We start from the raw sequence: 16,071 nt of genomic DNA on the forward strand, positions 1-16,071 counted from the left end.
TCACAGTAGTGTTGTGGGGCTTAGAGAAGATAATGTATGAACTCTTAAACCCTGAAATATTGGATATTATTTCATTATAAAATTTGTAACTGTATTATAGCTATACCTCAGTATCTTCTGGTATAATCTGTTGAACTTTTAGTGCCTTATTTGACTTTTGTGATCCAGCTTATATTTTGAGGTGCAATTCCTGCATGAATCGGAAGCTAGATGCTTAGCAGATAGAGCACAGGCCTGGAGTCAAGAGGAATTGAGTTAAAATTCTGCCTTAGACACATCCTAGGCAAGTCACTTACTGGAGAAAGAAATGGAAATCATTGCTGTATCTTTGCCAAGAAAACTCCACATAGGGTCACAGAGAATTAGACATGATTGAAATGACTCAACAACACTGTATGAATTTCTGCAACTCTCCTCTAAGCCTTAAGTTCCCAATGGCCCTGAAGAGTTAACAGAATTGTCCCAAATCACAAAGCTAGGATATGTTGGAGGTAGGACATCCTATTTTATCCTATTTACTACTCCATACATCCTATCAGTTTTCTTAGAACTCTGAAAGGGATTTTTCATTTCTGTCCAACATTGGGATTGGCTTAGAAGACTTCTAAGGTTCTTTGTTACTGTGACATTCTATTGCAGTCTTTACAGGAATGGACAAACTTGTCTTGAGTCCTACATGGGCTATTTTTTTTTATCCTTAACTTTCTTAATTTTTGAAAGTTAAAAGTAATAGAAATGGTACATTGACATTTGACCCATGCCCCCAACACACAGGAGGCATAGAGTGGATAGAGTATAGGGTCTGGAGTCAGGAAGATTCTTCTTCCTGAGTTCAAATCCAGCATCAGACACTTAGTTGTTTGACCCTGGGCTAGTCTCTTAACTCTGTTTGCCTCAACTTTCTCATTGGTAAAATGAGCTGGAGAAGGAAATGACAAACATGCCAGTATCTCTGCCAATAAAAACTCATATGGGGCCAAGAAGAATCAGACAAAATGAAATGACTAAACAACAAACCCAGCATTCCTGAACATATTAAACAAATATCCTAAACCACAAAATAGTTTGACCAAGGGAAAATATAAGAATATTATTTCTCTTTCAATTTCTTCACACTGAATTTGGATTTGTTCTGTTAACTATCTTTTAGGATATTGGCTTTGCTGGAATTCAAATATTTAAAAAATTAGTTCTTTTCACAAACTTTTTTGTTATAAGAGAATTTCATCAAGAAAGAAATGGGGAGAATTATCAGAAAATATTCTTGAAAGAATCACAACATAAAGATTAGTTTCTCATCAGGAATTTAAAACTACTGATTGCAATTCAGAATATTGTGCATGAAATGTATGCACCATTAACAAAAATTTAAGATTACATTTATCTGGACTACAAAGTTAAAAAAAGACAATTTCATTTCAATTTGAGTTTTATTTATTATTTCATCCAGTTGAATTTAAATAGTACATTGACTCCATCAACATTGGCAAGACACTGTGCTAATACTGAAATTAATAATATCAGTCACTGCCATCACTTAAAATTATATTCCTCTTATACAGCATTAATAGAAATATTAAAAACTATTCATCTTTACCAGCTTTAGGATCTTATTGCACTTTATTTAAATTAAAAAAGTTTTATTTCTATTAGACCAGCATAAATTGCCTGAGCTATGCTCATTTGTTCTTCTTATGAATACCATGAAACTGTACAGATAAATGATCTGTAGAAAAGCATTAATAGTCTGAAGCTTTAATAAACAAACTTAAAATATATATATATTTATATATATATATGTGTGTGTATATATATACACATATATATATATCTATGATATCTTCTTTATATCTGTGCTTTGGTCATATTTTATTAGTGTGTATAATTTGCCAGTTTTCAAATAAATGCATGTCTCTTACTAGGAAAAGACATACACTTACTATGACTCATCTGTTAGATTAATGAAAAGATGTTGCAAATGAATTACCAGGGAAGATTTCAAGGTCAACTGAAGCAAATGGAATTTATGAAAATCAGTTCATTTAAATAGAAGTATATCATCATGAATGTTATATGTGGTTACTTTGCATCTTTATTTGAGCTTATGCATGTAACTAATCAAAGAGCCACCAAGCAAACTACAAAGGTCTGTGTGGAATGTCATATTTTGCTACAGACATGTTTATTGCAATAAAATTTATCCAATGTCAGACAGACTACACTTGGGGAGGCTATTTTTCCTCCATCTAAACTGTTTTAAGATAAAAATGTGAAGTGAAAGAATGATGGAAGAGATAAGAGGTAAGGATCATTCTAGGAGGCTAAAGCTTCAGAGCTGTTAATCCTTTCAGATGAAAAACATAGAAACACATAAAAAATCATTTGTGAGAAAATTTACTCTGATTACACAGTAAAAATCTCACTATTCTACTGTTTTCTAAAGGTCCATACATTTACTATTTTTAGTCTCTGTATAACAAGAATCTACTTTCAGTGATACACTCAAATCATTTTTTTATTACTTTGAACATCTACAAACTTGAGTTTAATGTCTAATCTTACACCAAATATGCACTGCCAATTGATATAGATGATATAAACAGAGTGGTGTGCATACTGACTACATTGAAACAGAAGATGGAATGTAATAAGAGAAATTCAAGTACAGTTTGCAAGTCACTAACTGATGAACAAAGTACAATGTTTTCTGGGTCTTTCTGAAAGCCAAGAGCTTGAAACAGAAGCCAACACAAGAATCTGGACACATAAACAAATGCTTGCTGTAATATTAATTTTAGAAAATCAGACAATCTTGATTAAATATCATTGTTTTTAATATGCTCTTAAAATTGTTTTGATAAATTGTAAAAGTTTGATACCTTTAAATGATTTTAAATAATGTTATTTATTTAAGTAATTAGTAATGATGTAATGTAATTCCAAATAATAGTAAATATTCCAAAGGATGGTGGATGTCTCCTTAGGAATATAAAAACAAAGGGATATGCCAAAAAAATTCATTATCCATGATTGTAAAATGAAAAAAAAAATTACCAAGAGGAAAGAGCTTATAAGGTTTAGCCTTTATTTTACTAAACAAAAAGGCCTGTGAACTGTCTTTTGATTTGAGCCTAAGAAAAAAAGTAGAAATCTGGGTCCATGTTGCATATAACAGAGGTGGCAGCAGGCTACATTTAAGAGTGATGATTTCAGCATTCTATTCTTTTAATCTCGGGCCTGCTCTGAATCCTTTTTGTGGAGATCCTCTTGATAAAAGAGGGATGCAAACTGGATCTTTGTTTTTCAATCACCTTCCATTGCTTGATATTTAATGTAAACATTTTTGAATCAATTGATCAACAAATATTTCTTAAGTGCCTACTATGTGCCCAGGCTTGTGCTGGATGTGGGCTGTTAAAGTTTTCTTTCAAAACAGCAATCCTGAAAATAACAGGATGGGTTTTCTCAAAAGGATAACAAGGTCTTTTGAATTAAAGTATAATTTTAAGTTACACATTTAGTCAATAAGGTAAATTTGGATATTATGGAATAGTTAACTAGCTATGAGAACATAGGTCAAGAGTTCTTTTTACTGAAAATGGCATAATGAGTTTGGGTTTGCATGATTATCCTTTAAAGTGTTCAAGTCTTCTCCCGATTTATAATCCCTTATTAAAGTACACACGTTCTAGTTCAGGACTGGTCTCTTGAATCTTGGCTTTCAATTCTGGCTCCAATCGTGTAACAGACATCGAACTGAATGTAAAAGAAATGGTAAAGTTATGAGGACTAGAATTCAGAAAGTGAGTGAAACATCCATATAGATCAGGGAGTCCAGAATGAATTGATACAGGTTGAATTTGATTTTTGAGGGAAAAAAAATCCTCCTTCCCCTTCTCCTGTTGAATTCCTACTCTCCTTTAAAACTCAACATCTTCTCCATGAGATTTTCTCTGTTTTCATAGCCCACATAACTCTTTGTTTTCTTTCTACTGAACACACACACACACACACACACACACACACACACACACACGGTTCTATCTATCTTATCTCCTTTTTAGATAGAAACCTGCATGAAATTAGGGTCCATATCTCATCTAAGCATTTTAGTTTCTCAAGCACTTAGTGCAATACCCCATATACAGTATTTAGATTTTTTTTATCATAACTAGATCAGAAACAAAGAATCTTATTCCTACAGAAAAATAAAAGCATTGCAATATCTAAATATCTAAAACTTTAGTCTACATATTAAAGAAAAAGCATGACTAGAAAAGATTTTTATTTATTCACTTAAATATAAATTGTAAAAGCAAGTCACATTATAACAATTCAGTTTATTTTCAGAGTACAAAATAGTGATTATAAAAAGCAAAGATAAAATGCACTTCTAAAGCTATAAAAGAAGGATTCTAATAGGTAGGCTGCTCTCCTCACAATTTGGTCATGGAGAAAGTGTTTTGTATGTAATGAAGTATTCTAGAAACATGAATTAATTGATTTGCCCAGTCATACAATATTTGAGTGAAGATGATTCAAAGTTTAGTGTTCTCCTATATAACATTAATTTCAAAGACCTATGATTTCAGCAATGTTAAGACTCTCTGCAACACTAGTGGACAGTCTTTACCTGCTACTGTAGTAAAAAAAACTCATTATTTGGTAACCAACTCTTTGGTAATAAGTTTTTCTGCAGTTGGATCAGTCCTCACCACCAGAACCACATCCAAAGGCTTTCTACTAGATTAATAGGACTATCATATAACCTTCCTTTGAGAAGCCAGGATCAGTTTTTTTTATCATATGAACACATCCAAAAAGAATCTCAATAAAGGTATAATGATGCAGCTCTTTCTTTATTAGTTCTAATGAACTAAGGTATCTCTCTCTCTCTCTCTCTCGCATTTGATTTGATTTGATTTAAATCTTCAAACAAATTTGTATTTGAGTTAATACATGCCTTATTAAAATTAGTCTCATTCTTTCATGGTCCCTGCAAAACCCAGCACTTCTTTCCTATCAGAAGAAATCTGGATCCAATCTAAATTAAGATTCCAATCTTCCTAAATTTCTATTTCTCCAAATAAAACATCCAACAGTACTAAATATATTACCTTTTCTGGGGAAACAATGCACAGCATAGAGGTGTAGCAAACACCAAACTATAAAAGAACAAAGAGAAATGTTTGTTTATCATAGAAGATATGTTTTATTTTCAGAGAGCAGTCATGACAGACATTTTCATTAGAAAAAATTAAACTGTGATTAAATAGCTATATCTACATAACTTCATGTTTTTTTTCAAAATACTTCTTTAAAATAAATAATATACAAAATTATCTAATATAAGCAGTGGCTAAGTTATGCTAAGCTTCTCCTGAACGGTCCTGTATGGTCCACTATGGGACACCCAGCTTTGTTTCATTCTCCCTTCCCTCCCTATAATCTTTTATGCCCCCAATTGACTTAATACCTTAAAAGCAATGGAAACAGGGCATTACTCACCAGAAGCCAACTAATCCAACCTGAATAGGTGCACTCATCCAGGGGAATCTCTGCAGTAGAAGCAAATTACAATCAAATTCTTTTGTACCTAATATTTGGGGACAATTTCTTATGTTGAAGAAAGATCAAATCTGGGACAGTCAATATACAAATTTTTTAAATAATACTGACAGCTATCAACTCAGACCTCTTATACTCATCGAAAATCTACAATTGGATAAGTAATCAAAGGTCAAATGACCTTTAATACCACAAGTCAATTAATTCTTGGATATATAAAATCTGTGCTGCAATTAAGTCACAAATTAATTTTGATTCATTTCATTATGATTGATGTCATCAATGTGTAAGTAATGTTCATCACATCTTTTTGTTGTTAATTGTTTTGATAATGAAAATATAGTTAAGTGAAGTAACTAGTCTTTTGTTAAGGAAGCAAAAGGCTGCTGAAATTTAGGTTAATAAAAGAAGTAATAAAAAGACATAGTTCAAATACTTAATAACTGTTACCATAGCCATAAAAGCATGAATCCATCCCTCAATAATGCACATTTGTGGAACACAGAAATGATTAGAACAAATCAATCAATTTGTTTTTAATGAAAACAGTTAAGGCAGACTCTAAGTAAAAGATATGTTTTGAGAATCAGTTCTAAGTTTGGTGAGAAGAGAAGATGAAGACAAAAATATCTGTGTGAATTAGGAAAGTTACTACAGTGGAGTAAAAATGAAAAAGAGATTATTACTATGACTAGTTGACTCCAGTGCCTACCATAGTGTCAGGCTCTATATAGGGTGGTCTAAATGTGTAGTAGGCACTAAATCAATTGTTAACTGGTTTCACTATAAATTAAAACTGAGAATTGAGGCAGGTTTTCCAAAAATATTGGAGAATCAGGTAAATAATTAGATCTGGGTTAGCCACTGCCAATGATTAGTCCCAGATTTCCCTGTAGGAGTTTTCAGATACATGAGACAGAAGGCAGGACAATGACATTTAATTCCCAAGATGAGCTTGTCCCAGGTCTATGTAGTGACTTGGTCAAAAGACAATAAAATTTCATCTTGTGTTCTGTATAAGTTGTCAAATTAATTTTTTTTTAGGTTATTCTAAGGCCAATAGGGTTAAGTGGCTTGCCCAAGGCCCCACGGCTAGGTAATTATTAAGTGTCTGAGGCTGGATTTGAACTCCTGACTGCAGGGCCAGTGATCTCTCCACTGCGCCACCTAGCCACCCCCCAAATTAATATCTTATTGTGCAAAAGACAACAATTAGAACTGATCTTAGAGAATTCTGGGAAAAACACAACATCTCATTAATTGTGGTTGCTATGTGTGCTGGAAAAAGCTAAGGACTTAATAAATCAGCATAGAAAAGCTTAAAAAAAATTCAGGACATTCATCATGCAAAAAACACTAATTGTGGGTACTGTGTGATGGAAAGTTAAGGATGCTTATCATGCGTCTGGTCCCTTCTTTCTCCTTGTATGGTTCCTGCCTCAGTTCCCTCCTATTTGGTATCCTTGCTTCCAGGCTTTCACTTCTTAAATGAACCCTCTACACAGCTGCCAAAAATATTTTAAGGCACAGGCTGACAGTAGAATTCACTAGATCTATATTGCCCCTAAATTCCACAAGCAACATCTGAAGTACAATACAAACAGACTCCAATTTATTTTTCCAGTCCAGCTGGGAATTTCTCATCTCTGTGAATTTTTATCTTCCTACATGAAGACTTCCCTAGTCCCAGAGATGTAAAGTACTTTCTTCTTAACAATGCTGTGCTCTTATTTGGGTATTTAATATGTACTTATATTAGAATGTTAACTTTCCTCAGGACTGTTTCATTTTTGACTTGATATATACAGTTTAGTAGAATAACTTGCACAGAGTTGGTACTTGATAAAGTTTTACTGAATTGCTTTTCTTTGACTACACATTCCTAATGAGTGTTATAGATCTCATTGTCATTTGAATTATATAACTTTTTAAAAAAGGTTGCTTTTGAGTATTTGAAAGTGTTTCAAACCACTTTAAAAGTAAGTCATCACTGTTTAATCATTTTTTACTTTACCCTTTGTCTTTTCAATTTAATTAGCTCCTTTTTATTCACTATCATATTAAAAAAACAAAACATAGGAGATTTAAAAGTTAATGATGGTGACCTAAATCTTTGGAATTAAAGAATTAAAATTCTTTTCAATAAACTTTCCATTTTTCTTAAATATGTAAGGAACAACTTTTGAGATATAGGGTAAATATTGATTACTAACATAAATAGTAGAAATTGTAACATTTATAGATTAGTTTCCAGTCATCTTAAGAAGTACTGTGTCACAATGAAAATGGTACTGTTCCTGCTACTCAAAGTGAGTTTTGAGGTGCTGATTTAATAATTTACTTATCTATCCTGATTTTCCTCTTGTGTAAAAATAAGCCATTAGATTGTATGATCTCTTAGAGCCCTTCCAACACTATCTCAAACTCTACCTAACCTGAATTTAAATTAAATGTGTCATACTTTGTGTACAAAGACAAAAGATCAAGACCCTGGTTCAAATCCAAGCTTCTTCACTGTATAACCTTGGGCAAATTACTTATTTTCTTGATGCCTCAGTTTCCTGATCTATAAAATGATGAGACTGACCAAGAAAGATGGCCTTTAAAAGTTCCTTCTAGTTCTAAATCTATGTAATTATAAAACAATGAGACATTTTTAATATGACTCAACATCATATTCCCTCTATTAGTCTGTTAGGAAGTAGGGGATTCAGTCAAAATTCATGGAACATGAGATTTCTCCTGCATATGTTATTAAGAGCTCAAACCTGTAACTTGGTATCTTCTGTGTAATGTGTGAAATACTGAGTTAATCAGTACAATGAATAGACAGTCAGGATAACTGTATGAAGGAACAATTTTTAAAATTAAAATTTAGAGTTAATTCTTATGATTATTTGATTGAAATGTTATTAATTTAGTACTAATGACAGTTCATCAGAAAGATTATAAAAAAGGTGATGAAAATCATCCCCCCCCCCTTTTTTTGGTTTTTGCAAGGCAATGGGGTTAAGTGACCTGCCCAAGGTCACACAGTAGTTAATAAGTGTCTGAGTCTGGATTTGAACCCAGGTACTCCTGACTCCAGGGCTGGTGCTCTATCCACTGCGCCACCTAGCTGCTCCAGAAATCATTCTTAATGAAAAAATGTTCAGAAATACATCCAATTTGTGCAGTGAGTATCTTGTGACCTTCCCACTCGATGTTTTCTCCAATTAATTATTTTGAAAAACATTAAAAAAATAGAGATAACATCAGCCATATTAAGGACCCAACCCTCCTTTGGAAATATAAAGCTATAGGATACAAAAATGTAATATGCTCCCTGACATTTAGAAAAGCTATGACATTACTGTATCATAGCAAAATCAAAGAAGATTTGAATTCTAATAGAGGCCTTACTACTGCCTTCCTTTATGATTTTTGAATAAGTAATTTTTCTTCTTTGAAACTTAGTTTCCTCCTCATCTGCCCAATGTGGGACTGGATTTAAGACTTAATCCAGTTTAGAAAACCTATGATTTAATTCTAAACTAAGATTAGTTATGTTAAACTGCATCAAACAGAGAGAAACAATACATGAGAAAATTATGGAATAAGATATTTAACACTCATTAATAATTTCTTCCTGTTTAAAATACAATAGGGAAAAAGCAATTATTAAATTGCACCCTTTTTTTCCTGGGATAGAGGGGATCCTTGGTTCTGACAAGTTATGCCAAAAAGGCATACCTGGCAGGATTTAGCAAGTTGGAAAGCTTTTGACTAGGTTAGACAAAAAATTATGTGTTTATTAAATTACCAAAGAATTAACTATCAAAGAAGATATCAGAACTCATGTAGTCCTACTCTCTCATTTTGCAAATAAGAAAACAGGTGATCAGGGAGTTAAAATTTTAAGTTCATGGCTACACCATACATTTAAACTCAGGTCTTCTTACTCTAGATCTAGAATTTTTGATCCCATACCATATACTCTGCTTCCCTAGTGAGAAAGAGGCTAAGTGGAAATGTTTTCCAAAGAAAGTCATGAGATGATTTCTTTTCTGGCCTCAAACACTTGACATTAATCAGCTGTGTGACCTTGGACAAATCACTTAATCCTGATTCAGGCATCCTGATCCATATCTGGTCACTGAATCTTAGCACTGAAGGAAAAAGTGAGGCTGGTGACCTAACACAGCACTCCCCTCACTGAAATCCAATCCCTGTGCTCCTCATGACATCATCTTCATGATGTCATGGTCTTCTTCCAGAAAGGACAAACATTTATTATGTGCTTTACAGATAACAAACAAAACTCTTCATTTCATTTCGCAACAAACTTTCAGGAAGCTTAATATAAATGGGTTGAAAGGGATCGCTAAGATCATAGATCTAGAATTAGAAGAGGTCAATAACTATCCAGTCTAACCCCACTTTACAGATGAAGAAACTGAAAGGTCTAGAAGACATGTTCTTATTTCCCTGCTTTTTTTTCATTCAGGGAAATAGTTTCCACTTGCCAAGAGAAGGAAATTATCCAATGAACACAGTTGTGTTCTATTTAAAGAAGGTCTGCCAGAGTCAGAACTTTAGCATCAAGTTCTACTTCTGCTACTCAGGACTTAATATGACCTTGGACAAGTTGCTTATTCTTTCTGGTCTGTTTTTACCCCTACAGAATGAGGCACTTGACCTGGTGGCTGCATGAACTTTTAGATTCTTTGCATCAGTGATATTGTAACAAAAGTATAGTCATCCCATTATTACTGAAACTCAGAAGGAACAAAACTCTAAATGTCAAGAGAAAATAATGAAGCAATACTTTCATTGTTTGACACAGTTGCCCCCCCACTCTATCTTCAACTAGCCAAAAAATGATATTTTCCTGTTTTATAAAGGCTTGAAAAGAGAAATGCACATTTCTTTTAAAAGCAGTCAAATACAATGTTGATGGAAGCATGTCTGTTAGTAAAGCAGACTGGAAGTCTTTCCAATGCATTTGAGCCAGGCTCTATGAAATGATGGACTTTTGGAAGTCAGCTCTGGACATGAAGAAGGTGCTGGTTAAATCAAAGCTCACTGCTACATCATTTTAAAGCTGAACTATGGGAAATTCTGCCAACAACTACTGAATAGCTTCGCTCACTTGAACTCAATTTGAGAGGCAGAGAGAAAGGAGTAGGAGAGCAAAAATTATCATGATGGTGCTGTGGAACATTATATGGCTTTTAAGAAATCACTTTCAAATTCAGAATAGCCATACACTGGTTAGATCATGGATTAAACACTAGCTGGTTAGTTGTCAAATTCAATCTTCCTTTCTTCTTCCAAAAAAGTTGAACTGATATAATAATCTTGTTCCCATGAATATATTATCTACTCATACCTTGCTCTGAAACATTTATTTTACAAAATTTCTATTTTTGTGATGGGAAAGAGGTACATAACATGTATATTTGGGACTTCCCTGGTGCTTCCAAGTTGTACATGGTATTTTATCTCAAGAAATGTAAAAATAAGAAGCCTGGTAACTTAACTCTTGAAAAGAAATTGTAGCCTATTTCAGTATGTGTGTATTTATAATAAAACATGTATATATATATATATATATATATATATATATATATATATATATATATATACACACACACATATATATATAAATACACATGATATATATGCATTCATGTAAACATGCAGACACTAAAATTTATGTTCTCAGAGTCTAAGCTTATCTGACTAAAACAGACATGTTCACAAAAACTTTTCCAGTCATTCTGTCACCATATTTATGGATTACATTGGTTAAATATTCTCCTTGCAGGCTAGATCATGAGGTGTGAGAGACAAGGATCAGAATTCTTATTTTATCTTTTTCTTGTAGTACCTTGCACAGACTTCTAAGCTTAAAAATTTTTACAAACACCATCCTAAGGGAATGGGATCATCATGATAAGTAAAAATAGTTTCTTTTCTCTAAAAGTATTGTTCTTAAAACTGAAGTAGAAATTATTCTGAATCATAAAATCTTAGCTTTTCTTGAGCTGGTTCCTATTCTATCAAAAAAACAAACGACTTCAGTTTTCAAATACAAAATAAATCAAATGATTCACATAATAACTTATAGAATTAGGGTCACCTGTCATCAAAATAGTGTACTGGTTCCTGATGCAGCCATCAGATAGACTATTGAAGTATTATTATATTATTTAAGGAGGAAAGATATTGCTCATTCAGGATGTTCTATAGAGTAACTTTTATGATTACTGATCATAATTACAAATACTATCCCTCTCTCCCTTTCATTTTTACATAAACATAGTTAAAGTTCAACATAAGTGTTCCAACTTCTGCTGAACACTTATCACATCTCTTGAAGTTTTTCAAATTTCTTTAGAAATGTGCTCTGGAAGTAAGAAATACTTTTTTTATTTGAAAAGGAAAATTTTTAATTCAAATACTTTTTAATCTTTCCTCAACTGAAAGGGAAAATGCTGGAGACAGTCTGGAAAATTTGACATATAAAAACAACAGAAAAGTGCCACAAATACACTTACTTTTAAGAATGCTTTCTTCTCCAAAGTGTTCATTATAAATGGAGGGATGGCTGCAAAGAAAGGCAAATGTTCTTAAAATTTTATAGACATTAGGCTATCTAATCATGAAAAAGTGAAAGATATCTTAAAGGATTCTCTTATGTGCTAAAGAAATACACTGATTCCATTTGCTTATAGATGTTAAAAGTGCAAAAAATGCTTCAGTTGGCAGATGACATGTTGTTTACATTGGTCCTAGAACCTTGCAGTCTCCAGAATTCTATACTTTAACCATATATAGGAAAAATACTAAGAATGTATTTCTAGACTATGACATTCAGTTATAAATAAAATTTATACAGTTATCCCTTCCTGGGAATTAGGGATGCAGCATCCCCATGATCTGGAAAATCCGTGTAAAAAATTTTGGCCCTCCCTTTATACAAGAGAAAAGTTCTGAATTTTCTTTTTTTTCTTTTATGGGCTGCATATAGACCGTATTGAAAATTTGGGTTAATATACAAATTCCATGCATTTCTGAGTTTCTAAACTTTTTCTGTGTTGTCTGCAGGTCTTTTGAGTGTTATCTGTGGCTTCTACAATACTCCGCCCCCTCCAATTCCCATTTTATTTCTTATGGTTCCATCCAGAGGAAGAAAAAACAAAACAAAACAAAAAGAACCCCCAGTTTCTGAATGAACATTACATTCACTTTTTAAAAATTTTTCTTATGTATTTATTTCTTTTTTCTTAATCCTGATTCCTCTGAAAATTACTAATGTGTAAATATGTTCACCTGAGTAATCACCACTGAGGGAAGAGGGTGGGAAGGGAGGATAAAAGGAAATCATGTAATTTAAAAATATGCATATAGAGGGGGCGGTTAGGTGGTGTAGTGGATAAAGCACTGGCCTTGGAGTCAGGAGTACCTGGGTTCAAATCTGGTCTCAGACACTTAATAATTGCCTAGCTGTGTGGCCTTGGACAAGCCACTTAACCCCATTTGCCTTGCAAAAAAAACCTAAAAAAATATGCATATACATGTGAATGAATGTTGAAAAACTTTCATAACATGTAATTAGAAAAATAAAATATCAACTGAAAAAATTTCTTGTGGTGACCCATGATATATGGAAACTAATGAGAAAAGTTGCAATAGTGTATCAAACATATAACTATTTTCTTATATGTATGTATATAAAAGACAATACAAATGAACTTCTAAGAAAAAGTGACAAATTAAAGAGGACAGGATCGCCTTCAGGAAATTGAAAGTTTTTTTTATGCTCCCATACTGCTATTATAAAAAAGCCTCAACTTTTAATAGCAATACACTGTATGTGTTGTTACACGGCTATGAGACAAATACAAGCGTGCCAAAGAATCAAAGATGATTATCAAGCAGACGGCAAACAGATAAGAAAACAAGTAAGAAAATTCAAGGAAAAATTGGAGCAAAAGATATTATCAAAGAAATGTACAATTGGAAAAGATGGTGTAGTTGGTCCTAGGATAGGGACAATAGATACCCTAGGTGCTCCACTGGTATCTTTGTCATGTGAGGAGAAAGTGAAAAAGGCCTCCAGGATCCTTAGAGCACCCTATCTGAACTTAATTTGAAATCATGGATAAACACCATAAAAGATGGGTAGGTTGGTAGGGATGAAATTGTTAGTTAGTATGGAAAAAACATCCAAATTGAGATTCTACAGTCATTTGAGTATAATTCTATACTTTCTAAGTGTAGAATCAGCTTGGCAAACTTGAATTCATTTTAAAAATTCACTATTTAAAAAAAAATCTCACAATTATAACTGACAAAATCAGAAAAATATGGTTTATTTTTCTCATCTTTTTAAGCAAAATGCACACCCCTTGAATAATATTACTTAATACTTCAACCTGAAGATACAAGCTAAAGTCTTTAGTGAATTCCTTCTTTTCTTTTGTAAAGGCTGCTGAGAAACTTTCTTCAGAAATATTCAGTAAAAAAAAAGTGAGTGGGCTAATGTGTTAATTCTTTTTTTTTTTTTAGGTTTTGCAAGGCAAATGGGGTTAAGTGGCTTGCCCAAGGCCACACAGCTAGGTCATTATTATATGTTTGAGACCAGATTTGAACCCAGGTACTCCTGACTCCAGGGCCAGTGCTTTATCCACTGCACCACCTAGCCGCCCCACTAATGTGCTAAATTCTTTTAAAACATTATCTAGGGACAATACAAGGTTATCTCAATCCCAATCAACAGTTTTATAGCAGTTATAGTAACTTTCCAGAGCTTCAAAATGTTTTACTAGTAGTTTGAAAATCTATGCTCTCTGGAGATTAAGTAGTTTAAAGACAAAAAAAAAATGATATTAATAAATAATTTTCTTGGTAAAATGATACTATCTTCCAAAATGAAAGAACTTAAGTGCAGATTCATTATGATGAAAGTTTTCATTAAAGAATCAGATCACCTCTCCCCTGGCGAGAGCAATTACATGAAAGGAAAAAACATGTTCAACAATGTTCACATAGAAGAACTACAAATAATCTAGATGTGGAAAACTAAATTAATAATTCAATTTACAAAGACATCAGAGAGTTTATGTATATGGTATGACCATGATTAGATATAGAACAAACTATGTTCAGAGAATCTACAGAGGTGAGAAACCCTACATATGGTGTTGAGCTCTTACTGGATCAATTCTTATCATTATGCTCCCATACTGCTATTATAAAAAAGTCTAATAGACTGATGATGGGGGGAAAGAATTGGAACGAACAGATGTACCTCAGTGTTCATCAGAGAATACATAGGAGTTAAACAGTATAAATATGAAAAGGTCAGAGAAGAGCTTTAATGCAAGGAGGGAACTCTCCTAATGTGGCATTCATGAGGAAAATTTCTATTAGGACTCACATTCTCAATAAAAAGAAAATTTAACAATGAAGTGTTCTAAATATCCTGTATAATATAAACAATATCTAAATTGAATGGAACAGTATCCATTCAGTTAAAAATTTTTTTTCATTACTCATTAAAAGAAAGCTTCAGACATCTCTTTTATGACTAGCACTGGGTCCAGCAGCTGTGCAGTGAATTCCACACTATGATAGCATTTTGTTTCAGACTAAACTGTAGCTATGTTCTGGGGTGGTTCTACATATGGACTGATGAACACCCAAATGATTTATAATCAAAATAGGCTAATTTCTAGGTTAAATGGATTCCAAGTCTAAGTTAAAACTAATTTAGAACCTTTAATAGATCTTTAGAAAAGAATCCTTTAAGAGACCTAGTTTGGGCCACAATCCTTGAAATTCTACTTGGGCCAAATTATTCATAAGCAACAATTAACTCTTTCCCTTAAATTTAGACATTTCTGTTAAAAGTTATTTTTTTTAAAATCCCACCTCCCCCTTGCCTAAAAAAGGAAAAATGCTGAAGTTATTTAATGAACTGCACTAACCCATGCCAGGCGCTGCCATTAGAATTCTTGAAACAACCACTTGTGCAATAGCTTGTTGTGCAGCATTGACTGATTCACCTAATCGGTTTCCATTTTCATCTGTTACAGGAATACCAACTTTGAGTTCCCTGTAGAAAAACAATAAAAAGTTTACATATACCTTTGCATTTTGGGGACTAAAATTAATATATTTAGTAAATATCCAATCTTTTAAAGACCTAAACACACATTTGTGAAGTATCTGTCAGGAAAGTGTTATATTCATTTTTCAAAATATTACAAAATTTAATTTAGGTATGAGAGAAAAAGAAAATATTATACATATACATACATATATATATATACATATATATATGTATATATATATACATATATATATATGTATTGTCTTTAAACTCTTACATTGACCCAAAAAGAATTTCATTAATAACATGCCACTTTAAGGTTAAGATTAAACTCTTATAGAAAAATTGGATATAACACCTTAGAGGCAGGTATGGGGTTGTGGATAGAGTTGACTTTAGAG

General features: G+C 32.7%; 1 protein-coding gene across 4 annotated transcripts in view; it reads right to left on the minus strand.

Moving 5' to 3' along the window:
• Window positions 1–1,411: 1,411 nt before the first annotated feature.
• The window catches only part of SFXN1 (sideroflexin 1), a 39,816-nt gene continuing 25,156 nt past the window's right edge, over window positions 1,412–16,071 (minus strand). For all 4 annotated transcript variants that reach the window (XM_074212377.1, XM_074212378.1, XM_074212379.1 and 1 more), the window contains 5 exons: window positions 15,546–15,673; window positions 12,111–12,160; window positions 5,509–5,558; window positions 5,118–5,165; window positions 1,412–3,756 (listed from right to left, as the gene is read on the minus strand). In XM_074212377.1, the coding sequence (XP_074068478.1) occupies window positions 3,660–3,756; window positions 5,118–5,165; window positions 5,509–5,558; window positions 12,111–12,160; window positions 15,546–15,673 (373 nt within the window). In that variant the 3' untranslated portion in view covers window positions 1,412–3,659. The remainder of the gene's footprint in view (window positions 3,757–5,117; window positions 5,166–5,508; window positions 5,559–12,110; window positions 12,161–15,545; window positions 15,674–16,071) is intronic.

The sequence above is a fragment of the Macrotis lagotis genome, chromosome 1 (genome assembly GCF_037893015.1).
Source record: "Macrotis lagotis isolate mMagLag1 chromosome 1, bilby.v1.9.chrom.fasta, whole genome shotgun sequence".
Lineage (NCBI taxonomy): Eukaryota > Metazoa > Chordata > Mammalia > Peramelemorphia > Peramelidae > Macrotis > Macrotis lagotis.